Source organism: Hippichthys cyanospilos, chromosome 8 (genome assembly GCF_059441005.1).
Source record: "Hippichthys cyanospilos isolate Australia breed blue-spotted pipefish chromosome 8, RoL_Hcya_1.0, whole genome shotgun sequence".
In the NCBI taxonomy this organism is placed as follows: domain Eukaryota; kingdom Metazoa; phylum Chordata; class Actinopteri; order Syngnathiformes; family Syngnathidae; genus Hippichthys; species Hippichthys cyanospilos.
Genome location: NC_142376.1, coordinates 1,541,722 through 1,567,253, shown reverse-complemented (window position 1 = coordinate 1,567,253; position 25,532 = coordinate 1,541,722). Strand labels below are relative to the sequence as shown.

Here is a 25,532-nt window from a genome sequence, read left to right as displayed (position 1 = left end):
ACAATTCCTTCACATTTGGATGTTAATATGTGCACGTAATTATAAAAAATTTAAATCACTGGTTTCCCACTCTTGGTCATGTGACATTCATGAGGCACGCTGTTTCCTGAACCCCGCACAACTGTGTTGTCATTTTCGGTTGCCAGGATGTGGCAAAATGGCCACAATGAGACAAAATGGGTGGATTTTGGTTAATTTTATCTTCTGAATTCATATTCCACAACCAAAAATATGAATCCGAACGCTGCCTGAGTCTGCATACAACAGACGATTGTAAACTGACTTTTTATGGTTATTATTAAAACTATTTATATTAAATTATTGTAAATTTACTTTGAAAATGTAAGCAGGAATAAGTTGTAAATCTTGCAACAAAGTTGTAATATTACAAGAAAACAATGACGACAATAACATTTTCATAAAAGGCAATTTAAAAAAAAAAAGACTTCAATAATTACATCTCAACAGAGGAAAAATGCCATCATTTTATGGCAGTCGTAAGACACTAGATTACATAAATGCCATTTCCTGCTCCGTTGTCAAAGCACAAATAGCAAAGAATGACTGGAAGTCTCTGGCGTGACATATTTTCCCTGGTTTGTGTTTCGTGTCGTGTACGGTATATTAAGCTTAGCTTACATTCCTCTCTGTGTGCGTATGGTGGTGAACTATCTTATCAGCTCAGTGCCGTCAAGCCAATACATTTCATGTGGACACAACAAAAGAGAAAAGAATCCTCCTCTTTGAGAAAAAATGATGACAGGGCAAAAAAAAAAAAAAAAAAAAGAGGCTATGATGCCAAAAAGCAATTTCCTCCTCCTTCTGGTTTGCATGAATTATGCAGCAGCTTGCATCACATGGCTTTCTGGCTTTGAAGAGCATTTTTGCGCGTGTGGGGGTGCGACGCGTTCAAGTGCATTCAGCCAACCGACGATCTGTACTTTGCGTTGTGTTACAACACATTGGGGAAGTGGACCGGTCCCGACAAGCTGCGGAGGCATTCGTGACCTTCGCAAGGCGCTGCCTTTGCCCCCTGACGCTAATCTGAGTCAGCGGAATATTTAGTCAACAATATTTGAAAATGAAGTTATTACAGTATTGTATATTGAAATATATATATATATAATATATATATATGAGGCGCATGAGCAAATTACTTTGTGATGTCACTTCCTGTATTTATTTATTTTTTCCTCCTGCTGCATTTTCTTCTCGTTTGCATGTTCTCTTTCTGGCCAACCCGTGACCCACTGCGCTTTTGTTTTGTCCTCCTGTCACACAGGGTTAGAGGTCAGTTCCAGTGTTAATTCCAGTTGACGCAAAAAAAAAAAAAAAAGTTAATCACCATGATTCATAGCAACTTTTATTGTCATCCTGAAATACGAGTCAGACTATTACAAGAATAGTCTCACTTGCTAGAAGAAACAATCAAACAAATAGAGTGCTAGAAATAAAAGTAGTCATTTGATTGGGCGTGGTTCATAATGTGTTCAAATTGTGTTGTGTCTTTATTTGTGGAAATTCAAGTTTAGAAAATGTAATTAAATTTATGAAATTATAATCGTAAAAAAAAGATTAATGTGAGAAAAGAAAACGAGACAAGGTGGAGCCCACAAGCAAAAAAAAAACAACATTTATTATAAAGAGACTCCCCCTTTAGTATGACGTTGTAATGTTGCAACAATTACATCATAAAAAATGTATCATCATTTGATGAGAGTAAAATTATGATATCCAGGCCAAAAAAAGTAGTCATTTCACGAAAGTAACATTTTACTTTTATTATTGGATGGAATAGTAAGGTAAAATTCCGAGCATAAACAATCCCGCGCAGTTGACTGTACACCAGTTGGCTTTGTCATATTTGTGTAAATATTTGAACTCGACGGTTCTTAACTGCGAGTGTTTTTGACAAATATTTGTTGCCATTACCCAAGTTTCACATGTCACGCCGCACAACAGCAGCTCCTGCGTTTACATAGTAATGGGAATGGCAGCTTGACTTTCATAACAACTTTTTATGACGCCTTCTTATCAGCGTGGCCTCAATTTTCATTTTGTATACGCCAGCCACTGACGTGTTTAATGAGTTAACGTTGTTTAAAGTCCAGGAGGGTCGGGGGAAGGGGTGTTATTCAAAATTGGAAGCCGGGGGCCCTGTTTATCGGCCCCCCCGCCAACACCAGTTGAGCCCCCCCCCCCCCCGCTCTTTAAACAGCCCTTTGTGCCAAGTCGCTGGGCCGTTATGACAAATCCTCGGCTGGCCTCTCCACTGATGCGTTCAAAGACTAATAGCGTATATGCTATATGCTAATATGCTAGCCTAATAGCGTAGTTGCTCCCTCAGGTCCCCTTTCAGCATTTTCATAAATTCAGAAAAGCACGCAACGAGAACAGTCAAGTTCAATTCCAGCCTCAATCAGTCTAGTTAGTTCAAATGGAGTTTTTTAGATTATATAAAAAAAAAACAAAAAAAACATGATGATACAGTTGCTTCTTATTTTATTAGTACCCTAAGCCAGCGGTTTCTCAAAGTAAAGTCCGCGGACCCCCGGGGGTCCGTGAAATAATTTGGAGTATTAATAGAAACATGTGTTAATTTCATTTTATTTTATATTAAATTGTGGAAGTATTCATGAATATTCAATAAAGCGTTCAATTTAACCAACTTAACTCATTCAATGCCAGGGATGTATTTTCACCTTTTTTTTTTTTTTTTTTTAGAGTTGGGACATAAAATCCTAGATACTTAAGTATTAAATCGATACTTAAGTATCCTGGATTGAATGTTTGGACTCTTCAACGTGAAAATACGTCGAATGAGTTGATATGTTTTTAAAAACGTAATCATTTTGAAATTTGTCAAAATGGGTTTTGTGTCTACAATTGGTTGCTAACGAGGCGATGAAGCCAGCACAGCTAAAGCGGTATTTCATTAAAATGCTATTTTTGACAAAATAATTGGGGGCGTGGATTGACCCGGTTCATTATAAGGAGGCGTGCAATTTGCAATTTATCTTGTCAATGTCAAATTGAATCCGATGGCGAATAAAAAGGGCACTAATGTTTGTCTTAAATGATTTTTTGTATGTTTTGTTTCCGCAAACATTTGCTATGGCGAAATTGGAAAATTTGCTCTCTACTGTAAAAGGGGTCCCCGACCCCACAAAGGTGGAGAACCCCTGCCCCAAGCAAATCGTAATGTAATCGTCTTCAACCATGCCTTTCCCATGGAGATGTACGCGCCGCAAGCATGGCCTCTATTTCTGTATCACATTATGTTAATGCGCTATTATAATCACCTTTGATTTCTTCTGACCTCTCTCTCCTTCTCTCCCGGCTGACACACACACGTGCGCACACACGCACACACAACACTGACAGGCTCGGGACTGCAGCAGTAGTCTTGTATTGATTGCCGTGGCAAACGTTCTGGCGCTATTCCACGCACATGTGTTCCACACTGCTCGTAAGGGAAATGAGATTGTATTCATTTGCTGCTCCTTTGATTTAGTTATTTTTTTCCAGGGGGCAGGAGGAGGGGGGGGGGGGGGGACAGTCGAATGGCTAATCCAGGCATGCGGAATGCACCGGCCGAGCTAAGTGGCTGAGCTGTGCAGCATTTTGATGGATTGCGCGCGGAACGAAGAAGCGTAAACGTGAACCTTGGCGACGGCGCCTCCTCGTCTTGCGTACGGTTGCAGATTGCAAATTGGTCGCCGGCGCACCAGAGCGAGTCATTAACTCGCAACGCTGCCCTCAAGTGAATTCCTCGCCATTGCTGAAATAGCACCTAAATTATTACCAGCTTTTTTAGGATGGTGTCAGTTAAAAAAAAAAAAAAAAAAAAAAAGCTTTCCAGTGGAAATCGACTATACTCGAAAAGGTGACGGGAATAAGAATGGTTCCCTCGGCTTGATTGGCCTTCACAAGCTTCTCATTCTTTTTTCTGTTTGCGAGCGTATAATGAGGCAGGAGACAAACTGACGCGCCGCATTCCGAGAATAGTAATTCGATTATGAAAAAGTGTGAATACGCATTGGATTACAAATGTTTCCTTGACTTGTCTGCATTTGAAGTACAACCACCATCTTATGAGTCCATTTCAAATGCTTTTCATTCACATCAAAAACACAGTGGTACCTCTACTTACGAACGTCTCGTTATGAAAAAAAATTCCGGCTACGAAACGCCCCTTTGGAAAAATATTGTGTAGTTACGTAAGAAAATTCAGGATGCGTTGAAAAGTTTCAAAATGAGCTGAATTTTTATTTTAAATCAAAGAAAACCTTATGATCCCTTATGATTCATAGGAATATTAATGTTTGATGATGAACTCTTTTAGTACCAGGCGTTATCAGAAAAGGAAACCTCTATAGAGCCGCTATATGTAGCATTTTCACTCATCTTTCAAGGCCATGAGAATATTGTGTGCTATGTCTATGTAAATATGGGCGATATCGTATGAACGATCGACTTCCATTCCTTACTTGGAATTGCATGTAGGAAATAGCTATGTCGTGTGTGTGGAAACTGCCACGCAATGGTCACAGTTAGCATTACAGCGCCAAATTGGCTTATATTAGGTAAGCATTAGTCAAGTATTTGATAAGAATGTCATCATTGTTATGATTTTAAGACCATAGCAAGCTCCATGGCACTGAAAGAGTTAAGTGACATTGTGCTTGTACTATTTTGGACAGTATTAAAAAAAAAATACATAAATCTGAAATTGTTGTTTTAAAGTTATATCAATATATACTGTGATTTTATTGGCCTGGCCCACTTGGGAATGACTTTTCTTCTATGTGGCTTCACAAGTTGATTCCACTAAAGTCTGTGACAAGAAAGTGGTCATATTTCTGGCTAGCCTCCAGTCTTCTTTTTTTTTTTTGGTTCATTCCCAGGGAAAGTTTGTTTTGGGCCCACCGAGCCAAGGTCAGTCATGTGGAGGAGGAGATGGAGAATGAACTCGTATTGTATTTCTCTCTCTCTCTCTCTCGCTCTGTGCCCCCCCCCCCCCCCCCCCCCCCCCCCCCCCCCAAATCTCCCGTGTCACCATGTCCATTACTCAATTACTAATCTCCTCTGGCCCGCTAAATTCCTGCGCTGACCTCTCAGAGGTTCAGCAGGTTGAAACCTTTGCAGCGTGACAGCACCTCTGCATGTGTACTAGAGAAAGACACCCCAAAATGGCCCCTTCGGAACTCAACCCAATATGACACACTTTTTTTTTTTTTAATGAAGACCAAACGATGTGGGTGCGTCTTATAAACACTAGCTTAAAAATGATTCAACACCATTCGAGGAAGATTGAGCGTCAGCTACATAAGGCGAGATTTGACGCACAGATGTGCATTTTTACATGGCCTGTATTCTTATTTAAAATAATGACCGTAACGGGTGGACATCAGTTGGCTGTTAGCAGCTGTTAGTGCCTGTAGCAGCTAGCAGCAACTCGTGTTACCTGTTAGTTGTTAGGGCATTATTTTCAATAAAAGAAGCGAGCAGAAAGAAACAACGTCCGAGTCCGTCGTTGTTCACACAAAGGAATTTGACAAAAACGGAAAGTTTATGATGTCTCCAACTGACTCCATTTACCACTTACTGTGATATTTTGCTGAAGGTTATCAAACTAACAGAATATGAAACTGGTCCATGCCTTACTACATTTTTTTTTTTACAATTAAAGCAATTAAACTTTAGTATTGTATAATTACACATTTATTCTCATTTAATTGTGACTTGTTATAGTACAAGTCCCCACAAGCTGAGATATGTTGTTGTTAAACAGCCTCTACATGTATCCAAAGCTTCCCGTTCCGAGCTTTGTATTTTTTTTTTTCCTTCATTAGCGGTATGTAATTAAAAAAGAGGGAATCCTTTTGATGCTCACTGAACTGAAGACCCACAGGATTGCGTCATCGGTTTACGTGATGTAACGCCAATTTTTGTGCGACAGCCCCCCCCCCCCCCCCGGAAATATTTCAAGGTGTTGCATCATTTGTGAGGTGTCAAATCATGGTATTCCGGAGAACTTAAATGGCAGTTTTTTGGAGGGTTTTTTTTCTTCTTTTTTTTTAATGTACACTCGAGCAGCACAAGTCTGTTTACTCCACCCGCAGTGCATTATGCGCCATCAAAACAAGAAGGTCCCTGAGTAATGTTAGCATGCTGCTGCAGTATTAACATCAATTATTAATGGCAGAAAGAACAATGTGACGCCCTGCCACGGCTTTGAATTGCTAAGTCGCAATAGTACGATCAGATTACAAACAGTCGTCATTTTATGCGAATAAAGTCATAACAATGTAAAAAAAAAAAAAGTGGGGAAAGTACTCATTTTTATTGTAGTTATCATTTCTGTGAGAGGGCCGCTATGATTGTGAAGTCAAATCAATTTTAGGCCCACACTTACCTAGTTTTGAAATCAGAGGCCGGCAAAAAGTGTTCATGAGAGATAGGGAATAAAAAAATGTTTGCTTGCTTTATTGGTTTTTAACATAATACGTTAAAGTAAAAAAATTACGATTTACGTGGCGCTTACATCTGTATTTTTCCTCTATGTGGCTCTCAAAGAAAAAAGTATGGACAGTGCAGTTATAAAATGAAGAAAATTCAGTTTTAATGTGACGAAAAAGTAATCGCTTTAATCGAGTCAGACTTTTAGAAGGTTGCACAAAATCGTCCATTTCGAATGCGGTACGTACGGGAAACGAGCGGACGCGTCCGAAGCAACACCCCGAGTGTGCAGTCGGCGTGAGCGTAACGCTCGACTGATGCTCGACGTCACGTCTTGGCTTCGGGCCGCCCGTCGTCTGACCCACATTATCAGCAGGCGGCCTGCCGCCCGCCGCTTTGCTCAGCTATCCGCGGGCTAACTGGAAACGACACGGCGACGGCCTTTTGATGATTTGGACATTCCGGGCGCCGGGGACCCCCGGCTCGTCTTTTGTTTGCGACTTGCGGTAACAGCTGGAAGCGTGACTTGATTAGGGTCAACTTTGACGACGGTCGATTCACACTTGAACCCTTTCGCTCCCGTCGGGACAATGCGGCCCGCGGCTTTTGACAAAATGGCAGGGGGTATAGGAATGCTAGCAACAACATGAAATTGCATCCCGGCGCTTCATGACACACCTAGCGACAGATTCTAGTGGCATTCAGCTACTTTTCCATACGCAACAAGTCAGTGCTGGGCCCACTGTCAATGGTAGGTTGCGTTGGACGATTTTTCCTCAATTAACCATCTAGTACTGCGCAAATATGTAAGCGTTACTGTCGATCACGCTGATTAATATGTATTGTAGCTGTTAAGTGATCATTTTCACTTCTCTGGTACGTTTCTTCTTCTTCTTATTATTATTAAGTACCAATTGGCCAGAAAATCCAGGGCCTGTAACCTAATCTATGGATTTTTTTCATAAATTTCCCAAGCATTCTAGACTTATAAACAAGTAATATATGCCATAAGTTTTTTTTTTTTTTTTTCTGAAAAAAGAATTGGTAGTGAAAGGGTTAAGAAGCTATTGCAGCGAGCATGTCGGATATCAGCTTTTTTTTTATCTCAGACTTATAAACGTGGTTTTGAGTCTTTAACAATAATACAAGAAGTTATTAAAATAACATGAGCATAGTCCTGAAGACGCAAAAATAGAAAAAAAATGTATGCCACAGTAATTGGAATCTCTTTTTTTGTTTGAGTCCTGATATTCGCCATCATCGCGATGCCACGGATGTTGAAAGTCATAAATCGTCCGTGCTTTTGTGGAAGTTCTTCAAACTTATGAGGCTTGACTCACTGGTGGGTTTGGGGTCACAAACTACCCGGTTTTGTTCAATATTTCTCAATTGAACTTCCTTGACTGCGTCTCACGCGTTCCATCGAAAAATACGACAGCAAAGCTAATAGATGGAACCTGTTTTCCCAGATGGATTTTCTTGACTGATGGCCCACTTGAGAGATTGCCATTGAAGTCGTTAGACGACAAAAAGGGACCAGTTTATGGCAGTGGAATCATAAAATTATGGGATGAAAGTGTTACAAGGAAACAATTTAACGAGAAGAAACTTGTCATTAGACAGTAAAGTTTTGATTTATTGGCGCTCAATGTTATGTTCAATGATGTACCCCCCTGTGAAATATTTTTTTTAGTTTGTTTATTTGCATGTGGGGAGTGTAGACTTGAAGCATTGAGTGCTGTGCCATCTGTGCCTGATTTATTCAAACTTAGGAACTATAGTTTGCAATACTATGATAGATTGTGTACATTTTTTTTTCCGGCTCCTCTGCTGAAAAATGGCATCGCTAAATAACAGTGCATATGGATCTACAATTTTAACGTCAGTCAATAAGTAGCTTCATGTTTCAATCAACTGGCTCTTAATTTGAAAAAAAAATTGCTTCACCAATTTAGAAATCAATTGCTTTATGCTCTCATTAATTCGACCTTGATTTTAGGGAATACATTTCAGTGTTTTCTAACCGGTGCACTCTTAATTGAATCAGCCGGAGACGTCATAACTTTTACATGATCCTTTCGGTTTCAGTAATATTCCTGTGCAAAGGTACACAGTTTATGATTGAATGTGTGTGTCAAAAGACCATGAAAGATGGATACGGACTTTGGTTCAGACCGCTCGCTTCTTTCATCAAGCATAATGCCGTAACAACCTCAACCATGAGCTGCTGTAAGCTGCAACAGGAATAATTGTAAGTAAGAATATGGCACATATAAAAACGTACAACTGTGCGTCAAATCTCTGCTTATGTGGTTGACGGATCAATCTTCCTGGAATGGTGTGGGAAAATAAAATATATATCAAATCAAGTTTGTAAGACACACACATACTTTTGGGCTTCGTTTTAGGGCAAAAATGCGTGTTCAATTTGGGAAATTACAGTCATTAATCAGCTAACTAATCACTTTTAGAATTGTCCGTCTCACAATCATCTTAAATAGTCCATATGCTCCTGGCCCTCGAGAAAAATCCACTATCCTGCAGAAAGAAGAGATTGAACCTTGTTTCACGACAAAGACCGCTCCTCTGCAAACAAAAATAACACGCGCCTCAGCCTCTGGCAAGCGATATATGTACAGTATTTGGCAGGACGTCAAACTCATTTTGAATATGAATCATCAGCGCTACAAAACAAACAAAAAAAATGGTGCATGGTGCAAACACGTCCTCAAACGAGATCTTTTAACGCTGGTGCAACAACACATGATTAATATACAAAGAATGCAATATAACATATACTCTACGCTCCGCTGTGCTTTTTAATTACGCCGCCACGCTGAACAGAGCGCGCTATTTTGACGCCACTTTGTGTTGAAAGGGGTTTGCATCAAACGTCCACAAATGAAGCACAATGAGGCTTTTGGCTGCCGGGCCTGAATGCTATTATTTACCGCTAGCGACACATTATTCAAATGGGCTTTCTCTCGCAGTCGGTTTGTCATCGCACGGAAAAGTTGCTTACAGCCACCCGCCACCACTTGACAGCTCCAGACAGCTCATTATAAGACGAGCGAAAGAAGGAGGAAAAAAAAAAAAAAAAGACGTGTTTGATGTTTTTACTTAGCGAGCGTGGGAGGCACAGCGGCTATATCAAGCCATCCCTCGCAGGCGTTTTTTTTTTTCCTTTATAAGGCAATAGTGGCTCGAAAACTGGCCGGGATTTGATACGGCCGCGCTCCGCAGTTTAATGTGAGAACTGAATATGGGTAATTGTTTGGACAGAGCACTCGGGAAGAACGCCGGGAAGTTTGTTTTGACAATGTGTTCTTTTTGCTTTTACGGAAATGAAGAGGGGAGGAGAAGGCCAAAATGAGTGGTTTACATTTTTTTTTTGCCATCGACGGAACATTAGTAGCTTGAGAAAGGTGCCATTTGTTTTGTTGTTGTTTTTATCTATTTTTTTCTAGCGTACTTATTGAAGTATCCAGAGTTCGCTTGCGCAATCGATTATTGATTAATCATGCCTGGAACGCTCACTTGGCTCTGGCGATAGTCTCAACGGCTGTCCAAAGGACAACAATGACGTGAGCTACCGGAAGTTGAAGTAAAAATGACAAACAATAATTCATGGACTGTTGTCAAGCCTCAATCATGCCTAGTTAAACAATCTAATTCCCCAGTTGCACTTTTTGGTGCGTCTTATACACGGTGAAACAACAAATACCAGAATTTGACCCTTAAATTAAGGGTGCATTCTATACTTGTGGAACTACGGTAATTAATGGTTTATGGACTGTAGTCAAGCCTCGATCATCCATTTCAACCCCGGTTGCACTTAATTATGTTTATTTCCGATCATAATTTTTCATCTTATGAAGACATTTCAGCCAACGCTGTCTGTCCACCTTTGGGGCAACAATTTTTGTAAAACCGCCATGTACCACATTTCTGAGTAAATATCAGCAGTTACATCCAGTGGCTTATCATCCGATGTAGCCTATACATGACAAAAATACGGTCCATACTTATTTGCTCACCAACTTCCTGCCCGTTGAACTACTGCAACTGGCAGTTTTCACTTCCCGTACATACTCAAACGCTAAGCGTCACAATACTTTAGCCCACATGATGTATTTGGCACAGGCATCTCTGCGGCCATAAATGGGTAAATTAAGCAGTGTTTTATGGAGCTGCGTTGGCCTTTCTCGTATTTCCGGGCTACCAGATCAGTGTTTTATACCTGAAATATACGATCCGTGTGTTATTATTACATTACGCGTAGATATGACAACGGGGCATTGCTTGAATTGAAAGATTGAGAGATTTGTTGGCTCAAGATGGAAAAATGAAATTCACCGCCGTGGTCATAAAAGTGAATTGAGGCGTGTTAAAATGCAGCCCGCATGTACACGCTTACATTTTTTTCCCCCTCCCATGACAAAGGGCTTTCAGCTCGTAATATATATTTGTCGTTATTATACTGCCGTTGCTTTTGCCTCGCAGCCTCCATTGCGGAATCCGACTCCACTGTGATCCGTGTTGTACCCCCCCCCCCCCCCCCCGCACATCTGTCTTCCAGACTTTGGGTAATAGCCGTCTTCCGGCGCGCTCTTTTGTTAGCAACAAACGCGCCCGCCGTTATTAGACCTTCAAACGGTCCAGCATGTCTTTGAATCATGAAACAGAATTGAACTGATTGAGTCTGCGCTTGGCACCATGAGGCGTACCATCACATTTGCAGTGGTTTTCACACTTTTTAAACCAAGGACACTTGAAACAGAAATCTTAATATGGCCATCATGACCGCCAATAAAAAAACAAAAAAAAACCACTTTTGATGAAGATTTTCGGGCCATTCTCATATATTTACCGCAATTCCCCAAATATAAGATGCACTTCTTTTCTCAGGAATGAGAACCAAAAGTATGAGTGTTTTATAAAGGGTAACTTAAATATTAGATTTTTTTTTTTTTTTTTTTTTACACCATTCGAGGAAGCTCGATCCTTCAGCCACATAAGCCATATTTTAATGGCTGGCGCTTCGTTCACTGACTGCTCACAATGTGGGAAATCTGAAATACACTTGGCCCGCATCAAATGTATAACTTTTGAATGCAAGAAAATATGAAGAATTTACAAAGATAAGATTTATTCTTGTTTTGCTATAGTTTTTTATCGTTGTCAAACTGTTGGTGCGTGCTATACACGGTAACATAGAAAATATGAGAATTTGACCCGAACATTAAGGGTGCGTCACATATACGGGTGCGTCCTATATCTGGGGAATTACGGTAATTGTGGCTGCAGTGATACCAAACACTTTCTCGAATACTTTGGCCACTGTAAAATCAAGCATTCACCAATTAATCCCCCCCCCAAGGAACCTATTCTCAACTGTTCTCTGAACACATATTTGTGGTTTTGTGATCTTTCTGAGTATGTCCTAAGATGCTGCCAAAGACCTGTCCAAATAGAAAAGTAGTACAGTAATTCGTGTCGAAGAAGCATGCGGGAATGATGCATCTCAACAAGGAAACAAGCATGTCTTAGGTTAGCAGCTAGCTTGCTCTAGTAAATGATCTGCTAGGAGCTAGGTTAGCTTAGCACAGCGAGATCTTTATTTCACTTCTGTACATTTGGCCAACCATAACCGCAAATGATTCCTCACTTAGCTAGCCTAAAAAATAATAATTGGGGATAGATTAGCGTAGCCCGCGTCTTAGCAGGTGTTGTTACCTGAGTGTAGTAGTTATGATCAATGTATTAAACTTCTATCAAGTTAGTTAGGCCTCATATATATATATATATATTTGTTTAAATTTGAGTGTAAAATTTTGACTTTGTGCTTTTGGTTTCCCGTCTTTAGCACGAGGTGATCGCAGTGTCCGAGAAGGTGATCGTGCGCCTCCAGGATTTGGTTAAGTGGACGGTTCCGGACTTCTCGGGATGGGCCCACGGTCTGAAGGCGGAGCCCCTCAAGGCCTCGGCGCTGCGCGAACTGGGCACCAATGGGCGGCGCGAAGCCCTCCACCGCTACCGAGAGAGCACGCTCACCAGCGGACTCAACTTCAAGGACGTCCAGCGGGAGCGGGCGCAACTCGGTGAGTGGACGCTTGTCAGCCGCCTGCTGCGTTGACCTCTCTTCTGCTTCCCTTATTTGCAACTTGACTTATTTAGTTTGCATCACATGGCTTTAATCAAGATGTGAACCATCTGTCTATCACTTCTTGTTTTTTGTATTGCTGTTTGGAGAAGCTAACTGCAGCGCATGCTGGCAAGTCGGGGAAAAACATGGTTTCGACTTCAGTCTGTGCCATGCTATGCTAAAACCGTCTGCTTTTGATTACTCATTTCGCACATCATGTATTGTGATTCTTCATGCAATTATTAGCATGTGCGCCGTACCACTCCACGCAAAGCCGTTTTTCACCGAGTATTGTGTGTGTGTGTGTGTGTTTTAGCAATTTGTTTACAGTTGTGTTTGAAACTATAACTGTGAAAACCACTTCAAATCAGTGAGGTTGTTGTTTGAATAGACTGTGGCGAGAAGCTGCTAGTGCTAGCCTTCTCCAAAAGACTAAAATTTTGCTTTGTGGTTGTAAATACACAGTTGTGCTGTAGTATTTTAAGATGTCTTTGTGCTAAGCCAGGCTAGCTTTGCTTCTGTTAACAACTGGGTAATAGCGGTTATTTATTAGACGAGGATTCCATATTATGGTTGACCTGCAGCATTTGCTAATAAGTCTACTTTACGCTACTGTGTTTTGAACTCTTCTCATTAGCCTGTTTTTGAACAAATATGTGCTATAAGGCTTTTTTTTTACCTGCGCCTTATAGTGCGGAAAATACAGTACTGTGTATATGTCTAACACATTTATGCTGAGTTCACTTGAACTAGGTACTGGCAAGTCATCGGGTTATTGTCCTTGGACTAAAGTGTCAAATACATTGGACTAGTTTACAGGCGCTACCTTTGTGCTAAGACAGGTTAGTATTCTTGCTCCTCTATTGATAGCAAGTGTACAGATTATTTGGCACAATGAAAAACTTGTCCGTTGAGTTATTTTTATTTCAGGCTTGTTCACGTCCTCCAATGATTAGCGTTTGAATAGTGTCCCGTGGCACGAGCAGTTTGTTACAGTAACCACGCGCTAGGAATGGCGTGTTACAGCATTTGCAACCAGACTCTTGTCGTGTAAGTCTCTGAGACAGGTTAGGAATGATGGCAGTGTGCCTCCTACCTCATCATCATCCGCGCTATATTTTGTGCCTGGATGGCTGCGCATCGATCGCGTACACAATCGGCTGTCACCCGGCGTCCCATCAATCAAAGCGCAATGTAAAGCCTCCGCGACTCATGTTAATAGCAAGCGTTTGGGTCTAATAATGAACTCGTCGGGAAGGGCATGGCGTACTTGCTGACGCCGCTTACTCCGTCCCTGCGGCGGCTCATGCTACGCATCGTATTTCTCCTGATAGCGTAGTTTCGTTTAACGTCATTTTTATACTAAACCTGTAGAGGGCGCTCGGCCTGTGTTGATAATTTCAACATTGGCTGTAACTTATAAAACCAAATGAGAAGGGTTTAACATAAATACAGTAAATGGCACTGAAAAGAAAATCTTAATTTGCAGATCATTAGCTGTGAATAGTAAAATATGCAGCCGAAAACGGTAATCGCGCTGCAGAACGAACTTTCGGAGTTAGCGAGAAACTTGTAATTGACTGACGAAAAGCGAAGGTTACTCTTAATGAGATGAAGAAAACAAAAATAGAACTGTTAATATGTTATTTTAACAAGCCAGTCACGTTCTCAGTTCCTTGTTTATGTGTCATTGAACGTTAGCATACCGTACAATTACAGTATTCAGCCTGTTGTTGCCTCTATTCTATTTTTATTATGAAATTGCCTTTTAAGGTGACATATCTGTTCTGGGTTTTGGATTTTTCAAATACATTTCCCCCCCAAAAATGCGACTTATGTCTTTTTCTTCTTTATTCTAGTCTGACTTATAGTCAGTAAAATACAGAACCTATTCCGCGGACCCCACTTTGGGAACCACTGCTCTACATAGTCATTTGTATTGCTTTTTAAATGACGCTTTGACTCAAAATAAATTCTCATATACCAGACCCTTTCTCCATAAGCCTCTTCTATCTGCAGTTAGGTAAATAAACGGGCACGATGCGAAAATGCGCCATAATGGCACACTCAAGGAAACCGCGAAAAATATCATTACCGTTTGTCACTTAGTGCACCCGTGCCCATTAAAATCCATATTTCTGCTTGTAATAATCCGCTGATGTTTTTTGAATAGCTTTTTGTGGGGAAAAAAAAAAACAAGGCTCTCTAACGGCTCTATTGATGACTTCCAAGGAGAACGAGCCTCTCGGCGTGTGCTTAATGCCTGATGCAGTAATGCCCTTGATTGCTCCACATTGCTTCCATCTCAAATGTTTAAAAAAAAAAAAAAAGCAGTGGAGAATCAATACAAGATGCTTTGTTGCAATTCGGGAACTCAATATGGGTTGTGTTGCGTTTGTGAGCGTGGGATTCCTCGGGTTTGTCAAAACGTGTCAAACTAAATCTTAACTATCATGTTACCTTAGTTTCTTTGCTACGCTAAAATGTTATGGGTCCATATGATGCTCGACCTAGTCTTATTTTTTGTTTAAAAAAAAAAAAAATTCTGGAAAATTCCAGAAATAAAAGCTGTTTATTTTATGAAAAATAAAAATACAAATTAAATGTTGTGGATTTTAACATTTTGAGCTTTATTTTCCTCATTACTTCAATTTTAACACAATTAATCTATATGTATTTATTCAAACGTTTAAGGGAAATGGAAATGCAAAATGTGTTTCCTCGTCATCATAGTCAGGACTGCAGCTAATGAGTTTTTTGGTATCCGGATGTCGGGGAAAAAAAACATTTTTGCATGTAGAAAAACAAATAAGAAAATGGAAGGCTAACGAGAACTTTTCCACTGAATTATGAATGACCCAATTTTTGCATTTTTGTTATCAACATTTTTTTTTTTTTTTACCACAATTTAAACTGCTTAGCAGCACGTTTTTCTGCTCATCAACGAACATTTTGGTCTTGGATGATGCGACATCAGAATCATTTATCATTTATTAAGCATTCAAATCCGTTCGTTGGATCATTTTGAATCAAAAATCACTTCTGAATCAAATCCTATCCTCGGTGTGTCCCAAAAACTCCAGTCTAAGACACAAAACATGTCTGTCCAGCTTAGTGAGGGAGTGAGCGAGTGAGATAAAACATTGACAGACTTTTTTGCACAGAAATATTAAATCGGGCCGCCGACGACCTCCAATGAAATATTCATGGCGTAAAGAGCAGGATTGTGTTGACCATGACGATGTTTGACGCCATAAGTGATGATATACGACGGCAGCGGCGCATTATTACCTGAATGATGCATTCGCTGTTTGTTATTCTCCGCAAGAGGAATGAGATTGTTCCCACCCAGTCTCCGCAACAGGACACTGCAGCAATATACGGCCGCTCGCTGGCTTACAACTACCCCGCTGCTAAAAAGCAATAATGTCCGCCATTGTTGAGGGAAACTTTTTTTTTTTTTACACTGCTGACTGCGTCGCTTAACTTTTCCTGGCTGGCTGCCGTTGGGACTGTAAAGCGCACCTAAAAAGCCAGATCAGAAAACCTGTAGTTGGGATCGAATCGCAAATTTGGGTCACAGATCCGACTGCTGTGTTATTTATTTTTTTTAATCAGCCCAAAAATAATGAATACCGTAATTTTCCGCACTATAAGGCGCACCTAAAAGCTTACAATTTTCTCAAAAGATGACAGTGTGCCTTATAATCCGCTGCACATGATACATCTAAACTGTGATTTTTTTGGGGGGCGGTGGCAGACTAAAATAAATTAGTTGCCATTTAAATTCTTTAATTTGTACATCTGCATTTCAGCTATAAATGGACAGTATTTTTTTTTTTCAGGTAAAATTTTTACCACACCCTGTTTGAAGTTTTGAAATACAACCTATGTTATTTTGAATTTTGAAGCAATTTATATGGGGTCAAGGTGCTAAAAATGCCAGTTTTTGTATATAGAAAGCGAGATTTTATGGCCAAAAAAATCCAGAAACTGTTGTTAAATCAAATCAACAAAACAAATCAATTTTAAGGTTTTTGATTGCAATTTGATGAAAAAAAATTAAGTTTGATTCAAAAGTTTTATTGACTTATCTGATTGTTCTGTTCCTTCTAGCTCCATCTAGCGGATGCATAATGCAACTGCAGCCAATACTGTAGCTTCTATTCTATGCGCCTGATAACGCCGTGCGGTCTGTATTCACTAGTTATCTAGCAAAATAAAGGTAGCGGTATTGATAAAAAAGACACGGTCCAACTATCACGTGTATAACATGTAAAACAGCTCTTCCTCCTCCTCCTCTCTCAGTAAGAGCAGAAAGTGATTCATTTTAGGCAGCGGGTGACCTCGGCGCTGCATTAGCAGCGGTGACTTTTAAACCTGCGAGGCGGATAATTGATTGGCGGCGTGATTCAGAAATTCAGCTTTGAGTTCACAAGCGAGGTCTCGGACCGACTTAAAATAGGCCCTCGCATCACCAATGGAGCCATTATGTGCAAAATGATAGCTTCCACGGCTTATTTCCGCGCAAAAACGGCGTATGGTTTTAATACTGCGCCTGAAAAGGGGTTCAAGAGGCGGCCGGCAAACGCTAACGTAGCTACAGTCAAGTATCGTATAGGGCGCAGGTCCGTGTATAAGATGCACCCGCAGTTTTTTTTCATAACGAGACATTCATGAGTAGCTGTATTTTTAATGTAAATGGAAAACCATCTGTGTTTTTTTCATCTGAAAAAAAACCGATGTAATTCCCAAGCGTATTTTATTAAGTCCGCTTGAATATGGCATTTGTAAAGACCGATCCTGCAAATAGATGAAAAGAGTAAGTGGCGCAGTGCTTACATCATCCGCAATGCCGTTCGTTTAATCAAGTAATGCAAACTGTTCTTTCGCTTGATGTTGTATTGGAGTGCGCATTAAGGTTTCTTTTTACAGTCCAATCCGCCGGGGATGGCTTACCAGGCAAGTTTACATTCTGCCCCTTTATCTCTCCCCAGAGAACTGGCCTGATTCACTCTTTTTTTCCTTCTTCCTCTTCTTCTTCTTCTATTTCTTTCGTTTTATTGCCGCCTGCCGAAATTGCTTTCTGCTCGTATCGAGTACGAGGCGGAACGTCTGGAAGTTGTATCTGCCGAGACAGGCGGCCCGGCCGCTCAGCCGGTGGAGTGCTGGAATTAATAACAAAACAACAACTGAAAAAAGAAAAAAAAAACAAATGATAAAAAAGCTTTGTGGCACAAAATAAACATTTTTTTTTCTCCTGTGGTATAGCACTTTGAAGTGGGGAGTATGCTTTGGGCTGATATTAGATTCTGTGTGTGTGTATGTATATAATATATATATATATATATATATATATATATATATATATATATATATATATATATATATATATATATTTAAATTTTAAAACAAAAACTTCAGATTTATTTTTTTTTCATGCTGTGATAAAACAATAACATGGCTATTAATCATAGAACATTTCAAGTTTTTTGTTTATTGGAAAAAAACAAAACAAAAACAGCTCATTTTACAAAATCATCTCGTGGGCCGGATGAAACCCATTCGTGAGCCAGAACCGGCCCACATATGTCTATAGTTTTATGCAAATGAGCACGTAAAGAGAAATTCATATGGAATTATTTTTCAAATAATGCTCCTTCGGTATTATCCATGCCGACATTTGACTTGTATTTCCACACGTTGACACACGCCCACCACGTGATTCAGGATTGGAGACAAATGAGCATTTTCGTACCTGTGCGAATCGCCAAGATAATGAGCTATTCTTATTCAAAGATGGACGCGCTCCATCATTTGCCGGCATACGTCCGTCCGCTCAAATGGATGCGTTTAATGCCTCCCGCTCGCTAACAGTAGCGGCCCGCGATTATAACACCACTATGCATAATTTATGCTTTCGGCGCATTACGTTAATGTAGCGGGGTGCTGCCTTTCTGCATAGGGACGGACCTCTTCCATTAAAGAGGTAATTTGGGGTGAATCAGTCTCAAGGACGCACGCTGAGCTAATAACACTTAAAATGGCCGACCTTCATGTTAAAATGTGGGATTCAAACGCGGACTGTTTGCCGTGTGCATTTAAATAATCTTTTTGGAATTAATTCTAATGGCAAAATGACTGCGACAAGGAAAAACAGGTTTTGGTGAAGATTAAACATTGTCTTTTCCAGGCCATTGATGTTAAAAAAAAAAAAAAAAAATCGCAGCATTTGCAGATTTATATTAGCATTTTTCTTGCTGCAGGCGGCTCCCCCATCTGCTGTGGGCATTACATCATAGCAGATTGCTGCATTGTTTCCAGCATGCACTGTGACTCCATCTCGCTTGCTGTATTTTTTATTTTTTAATTTTTTATTCCTTTAATTCAACTTTGTCAGCATGAACACACTCAGCGGCGCCTTTGATTTACTGCAGGCGTAACTAGGGCAGCAGCACAAAATACACATACACGCACATCTGAAATAGAAACGGAGGCGAATTTCGCTTTGAAAATGATCAGAAATCTGCGGCGGCTAAGGTTACTTGCTTAATAAGCTTATTGCTCGGAGCGTGTCATCGTATCATGTGATACATGTTTACCGCACAGGAAACGCTACCTGCGTGGGTGGAAAGACGTACAGTAGATGTTTCCTTTTCATTTTTTACAGTTTTTCAGCTTGCTGTTTTTTTACAACATCAAGAAGATATCATTTTGTTTAAAAAGTCATTTTTTTCAAACTGAAAATGCCTATAATACAAGTGATATCGCTTGTTGCTAGGCAGACTTAGAGCGGCCCAGTTAACAAACACCAACAGAAAAGCAAGGAAACCTGTATGTTTGTTTAAGGAATTCATGACGTTGGCAAAAATATAATCAGCAGGATTGTTAACTATATAATAAAACTAGTGGAATCCTTGCCTCTAATATTATCACGTTTAATTCAGGATGTTCAATGCCAACAGACCAGTATGAGTACTTCATTCTTGAGTACCAGTAGTCACCGATACTGATACCAAGTACTGGTATCACTCATACTCTTGCTACGTAAAACGGCCAGCAGAAAAAATGGCAATATAGCATTTTGTTCTATTAAAACTTCAAGAAATTCATGTACATTTTCTTATTCTTCTAATTTCTAATTGCTATATTTTTGTCACTATAAGGTGCATCAGATTATAAGGGACTTAAAAAATGGCCTATTTTTAAACGGTTTTCACGTAAAGGACGCACCACATTATAAGGCGCACAGAATAGAAGCTACAGTAGTGACTGGGTTTGCTTTATGCATCCACAAGATGGCGCTATGCTAAAGGGAACATCAACAATACATTTAACATAAATTTAATGGAACACGGATAGTGCGCAACTTTGGGTATTTATGGCAAAAAGAACTAGAAAAAAAAATGTGTCACCAAACTGTTGGTGCATCCTATACATGATAACATAGAAAATACCAGAATTTGACCTGAAAATTAAGGGGGCGTCTTATACACAGGTACGTCCTATATTTGGGGAATTGCCATATGTGTTTTTATAAATACAAAGGACAAGTACCAGCTTGTCAAGCTGCTTGACAAGTACAGCCAGCTAGCTAGCTAGCCTTTTGCCTTGCCTCAGATCTGGCCGTTGTGCCACAGTCTCCCCTTTGCCGCAATGCTTTGCTACAAGTGATGACGCCAGCGGGGCGCGGGTTTTTTGCCATTTCCGGTCATTTGCCTCTTTCTCAGGATTCCCCAGTGGAAACGGTGCATATGGAAAGCATTCCCAAAGCGACATTTTAAACAACTATGACTTTATTTGGACACATTGATGTTGCAAGTAAGCCACAACTCTGTGAGAAAAGGACAACAAAACCAAAAAAAAAATTAAGGACAAATCCATACCATTCTTTCCTTATAGAATAATAAAATGTCACAACTTGAGTTTGTAATTTTCCACTTTGGGAAAGGAGGGGGAGGATGCATGACTTGTGCTCACAAGTACACAAGACTAATTGAGTACGAAGGCACGCTGTGATATCACCGCATTCCAGTTTTTTTTTTTGTTTTTTTTTTCTATGACACAACATCTGATCGTTAATCCAGACTTGGCACACGTGCACAAACACGCACACGCCGATATCCCTACAATATTTCAGTCGGAACGTTTCAATTTGATGCGGAGGCTCGATTGTGTCAGAGCGTTCACGCCGGTCGGGATTTGCGATAAGCGCGGCGGGCAGATGCCATCCTCTGTCTGGAAGACAACAGCGACAGCATATTTGCGGGATATTCGGATAGCGGCGAGGAAAAAGATAAAGGGAGCAAGAGTAATGGTTTGTTGTGACGGAAACGCGCTGCACGTGACGCCTTATACGGCGCCATAGCCCAAATGGAAACTACCTCAAATGTCTCAAAATTTGTCTTTGAAATATTCCTGTTCGACGCTAGCTTTGTTTTTTTTGTTTTTTTAAACCCAGTTTCAGCATTGTACGTATATCAATCAATCACATTTTATTTGTATAGCCCGGAATTACCGAAATTATTCAAGTTAATTTTTTAAAGTCAAATCGCAATCAAAAATCACAATCCACATTGTTTTGTGGATTTGAAAACAGTTTCTCGGTTTATTTGATAAAATCGCTCTTTGCGTTGGTGGTTTTTGCACCTCGTCCGCATATAAATCGATTCAAAATCGGAGCATAGAAATTATTATTACTGTTTGATATCGTTCCTGTATTGGGGGCCTCTTAGAAATCATTGAAAGCCTTTACTAAGGGCAACTTAGTCAATTTCGTTTCTCCCGATGAGCACATCGAGTCCTTTTCATGGCCTCTGGCCCGGGAACGCCACAAAGCAGATGGACTGAGCGAGCTCATAAAAGATGCAGAGTTATTAACCGTACAATCTGCGCCGTGTTAGCGAGCAAAAAAAAAAAAAAAAATCCGAGAGCTTGCGCAGAATGCGAAATGTCTCGGACGAAAAGCATCAGTCGCCCGCTGAAATATTCATTGCCGGCATACTTGGAAGGAAGATGCTTTTGACGGAGCTTGACTGCGCGCGTGAGTCAGAGCAGAAGTGGCAGGCGATTTGGGCAATAAGTCGGAAAAAATCCCTTCCTCGCAAATACCCGCGTGAAAAAGAAAACGTCGTGGTTTTACGCAAGCGGCAGATAAGTGTATCGTCGAGGCGGCCGTCTTGCCTCGGTGCCGATTTGAGAGGGTTGGCAGAGGTCACGTCAGTAGCGTCGCGCTCTTCCCCGCCATGTTTTCTTCCGGACCCGACTAACGGAGTGACGAGATTTGCGCGACTGCCTTCGACCTCTCAAGTTGTCAGTGGCATCAGATATATCATAGGTTATGTTTATTAACACCCGCAAAAAAATGGAGACAAAGCCGTTAACTGGTGTCTCGCCACCTAGTGTCTTGAGGTGAAACACAAGTCAACAAAGAATTTTCTGTTTGCTGACATAGTTTGACCGCCGCCCAACGGAATGTTGCAAAAATCGCAGGAAAATAATGCCATATATCCTATAAAAATGCATCTAAAAAATTGTGATTATAATGTCTTTTTTATGGTCCAAAATTTGGACAAATATTGTTTTATCTCACACATCCAGCTGCAATCACATAGAAATGTCAGAATCGTTGCATTTTGAAATTTTACGTGTTTTAATCATCTGCTGGAAATTTCAGCGCCCTAGAGTTTTTTCCCCACTCTTTTATAATATCATGAAAAAAAAAATAATTATGGAATTTCCATAATTTGTAACATAATGCCACAAGAGTTAATGGAGAGACGGAGATTCTCATTTCCTCCGAGGCCATTGTTTAACCGTCCCCTCCCTCTCTCGCTCCCTCCTCTTCCATGGAAAAACACATTATGGGACATTCCAGGAATAAAATAACACAAATTATTAAGCGACGGCGTAGAGCGCCGATGCTGAATTTGATTAGGGCGCGAGGAAACATCTCTTTTCGCTCTGTCGTTCCCCTATTCAAATTTGAGGCATGCTCATACATCTAATAGATTTTTCCACCCGGGCACACAATTTACTGCTTACGGATTTAGAATTTGCTGGCTTGGGGCCAGGCCGCCATCAGAAAGGAATTAATTATATGAGAAAAAGGAAGGGGGGGGGGGGGGGGCATTCAAGATTCTTCTCGGGATTCTAATGAAGATGCTGCAATGCGATAATGGCAGCATCCCTGATAACAAATCCAGAAATGACATGCTACAGGATCAACAGTGATGCAAGGATATCAGATAAATCCAGAAACAGTTATTTTGTTTTCAGCAAAACAAGTTTTTTTGCTTGCAATTTTATTAAAAAAAAAAAAAAAAAAAAAGCATAATATGTAATTGATTCAAAATTATATTCTTTTAAACTGGATTGGTCTTGGCATTGGTCTAAACCATGGGTGTCAAACTTGTTGGTATTGGGACTGGATGTGTCCTTTTTTTTTTCCGCTCTTAATATGCTTCAGATGAAACCATGCCACAGGATATTTTGTCTGAAATCCGCCCGGCAACTGGTTGTGATTTTGAATGCGGAGGAATAATAATCGAGTGAGAAGTGACATGAAGCGCTAACAACATGAATCATCGTTAGCATTTGGCCCAGGCTTCTGAGGAGATAGCTTTTTTTTTTTTTCCTTCCTGTGTGCATCATCTAACAGTCAGGGAAAAAAAAACAAAAAAAAACCTGAGCTAATGGTGTGGGTTTACCGGAATGTAACCCTATAACCACCACCTGCTCAAAGGCACGTTTAATAATGTGAGCAAGCTCTATTTATTTTTTTTTTTTTAAAGAATATTGGACTAAAAGCGAAACAGCAGCTTTGACTTGAGTCATTGGTGAGGAGGACGAAAAGGGGCGGGGGAGAGGGGGGTGGGGGGCGGACTGGCTGAATGCCTCGTCGTCTGCCAAGCGCTCCTCGGGCCAGTACATAACACGGAAATGGACTGACAGGTTGAAAAAGTGGATCTCGCTGATCTATTGCCGGCAGCTCTCTCCGGATGGCTTCGGCTGTCGGAATTTCACAGAATACCCCCCAAAAAACAAACAGCCCCACAATTTCTGGAAAAATATAACGCACATTTTTTTTTAACATCCTAAATTCTGGATGTGTCCAGAAACGTTATTTTTTTTTTTATACACGTTTTTTTTTTAACCGACACCATTCGAGGAAGATTGATTTGTCAGCCGCATAAGCCGAGTGTTGTCGCATTTTTATATCTGCCTTATTTTGAACTCGTGACGTCGGTCATCTGTTAGCAGCCAGTGCCCGTTGCAGCAATAATAATAATTATTCACCATTTTGAAAATGTACAATCGTTTGCACAAGTGGCATCATGCTAAAACATGTTTACAATTGTTACTAACTGCTTAATTGTGGCATTTAAGCAAGTTGCACACAAGCGATGGAAAGCTACTTTTTCTGCAGGAATGTTCCTGCAAAAATCTATTTAAAATCAGTATTGTTTTCTCAACATTTTTCTCAGAATTTAATGTTGAACTTCGGTTTTCAATGAAAATAATTCAAGTTGTAATAGTCCCGAATAACTGGGAAAAAAAAATGAAACAAATTTGTCGCCATATCACTCAGCCCTAATTTCAGTTCAGCCTTGTTTTTGCTGTAGGTTAGAAGTGAAATACTTTTAAATCCTGCTTTTTACGCCAACGTAAAGCAGCGGCTCTTGGTGTATTTTGCAGCGGGCATCTTTATGCATATTGTGAGATGATGAATTGAATTTATTGGTTTGGGAATCAACAAGGCTTTGTTTACTGTAAACATGGTGATCTGTACACTGTTACACTGTACATTCAATATTTTGGTTTCCCAGGCTCACTGCCAATATGAATTTAAGTGTGCGTTCTATAGAAAATGTGTGAAAGGACCTTAATAACGTGCAAATTCCATAAAAAACATGTCTTGGGTATGTTTAAAAAGGCAATTTCATTTACCATATTTCTCCAAGTACAGGTCGACCTCGGTGATATGTTGATCCCCCCTTGTTTCATGAATTTGGGTGAATTTGTCTTCTTCTGACTTAAGTGGTGACATCGATCGTGGCAGGCCAATGAAAACACTTGGTTTGTGTTATTAAAATGATGAAATTATGGTACTTTTAGAGGCATTTCGTCATCGTATATTGAGTAACATACCGTTGCGGTTATGGGGGGGTGGCGGAAATGAGACGTGCATAGACACAAATGCTGAAACTAGTGTTGCAACAATAAAACAATTTGAAGTTTCAATGCTTTATTTTTTTGACACAACTGAATCCCGATTTGTCTAACAGCCCTGAAAGTCATCACGACTATCTGACACGGCAAATAGCTCCTCCCATTTAACTCCCGGACGTCCTCTCCTACCTCCTCGTCAATCGTTCAAACATCCTCGATACTCTTCCACGGGTGGTTGTCTTTGGACCACTTTGTTTGAAATGGAGGTCCTCTGAGATGATTTGCTGATCTTCTTACTTGGGATGTTCTTGACCCAAGTGACGACTGTGGTGAGATCAGAGCGTGGAAGGTTGCCCTTGGCTGTTTCTCCGCCCACTTGCCGACATCCATGCCGGCTTCAAGCACACGTCCCAAGGGTTGAAGGAGACAAGTCGAGCCGCCTTTTCCTTTTCATAATGCGTGGAAAAAAATATCCATGCAGCCTCGTTGTCGACAACAAAGAGTGCAGTTTTGCGATGTTCTGTGCAAACACTCTAAAACCGATGCATACTATTTGGAATTAGAGGTATATCAAATCTTTTTACGCCTATTAATTGACAGGATATTAATTATTTCACATTCAAATGAATGTTATTCACACACATGTGGAACAAATCGTTGTGTTTTGAGTTATGCGGTTATAAGTCCACCCCTCTAAAATGGGCGGTTGAAAATGAGGAGAAAATAAACTCTACTTGAAATACGCTATGTCTGG

General features: G+C 40.4%; 1 protein-coding gene across 1 annotated transcript in view; it reads left to right on the top strand.

The window, feature by feature from the left end:
- arid5b (AT-rich interaction domain 5B) overlaps window positions 1–25,532 on the top strand; it is a 73,959-nt gene that overhangs the window by 5,105 nt on the left and 43,322 nt on the right. The window contains exon 4 of the mRNA XM_088421579.1: window positions 12,329–12,563. Within this exon, the coding sequence (XP_088277705.1) occupies window positions 12,329–12,563 (235 nt within the window). The remainder of the gene's footprint in view (window positions 1–12,328; window positions 12,564–25,532) is intronic.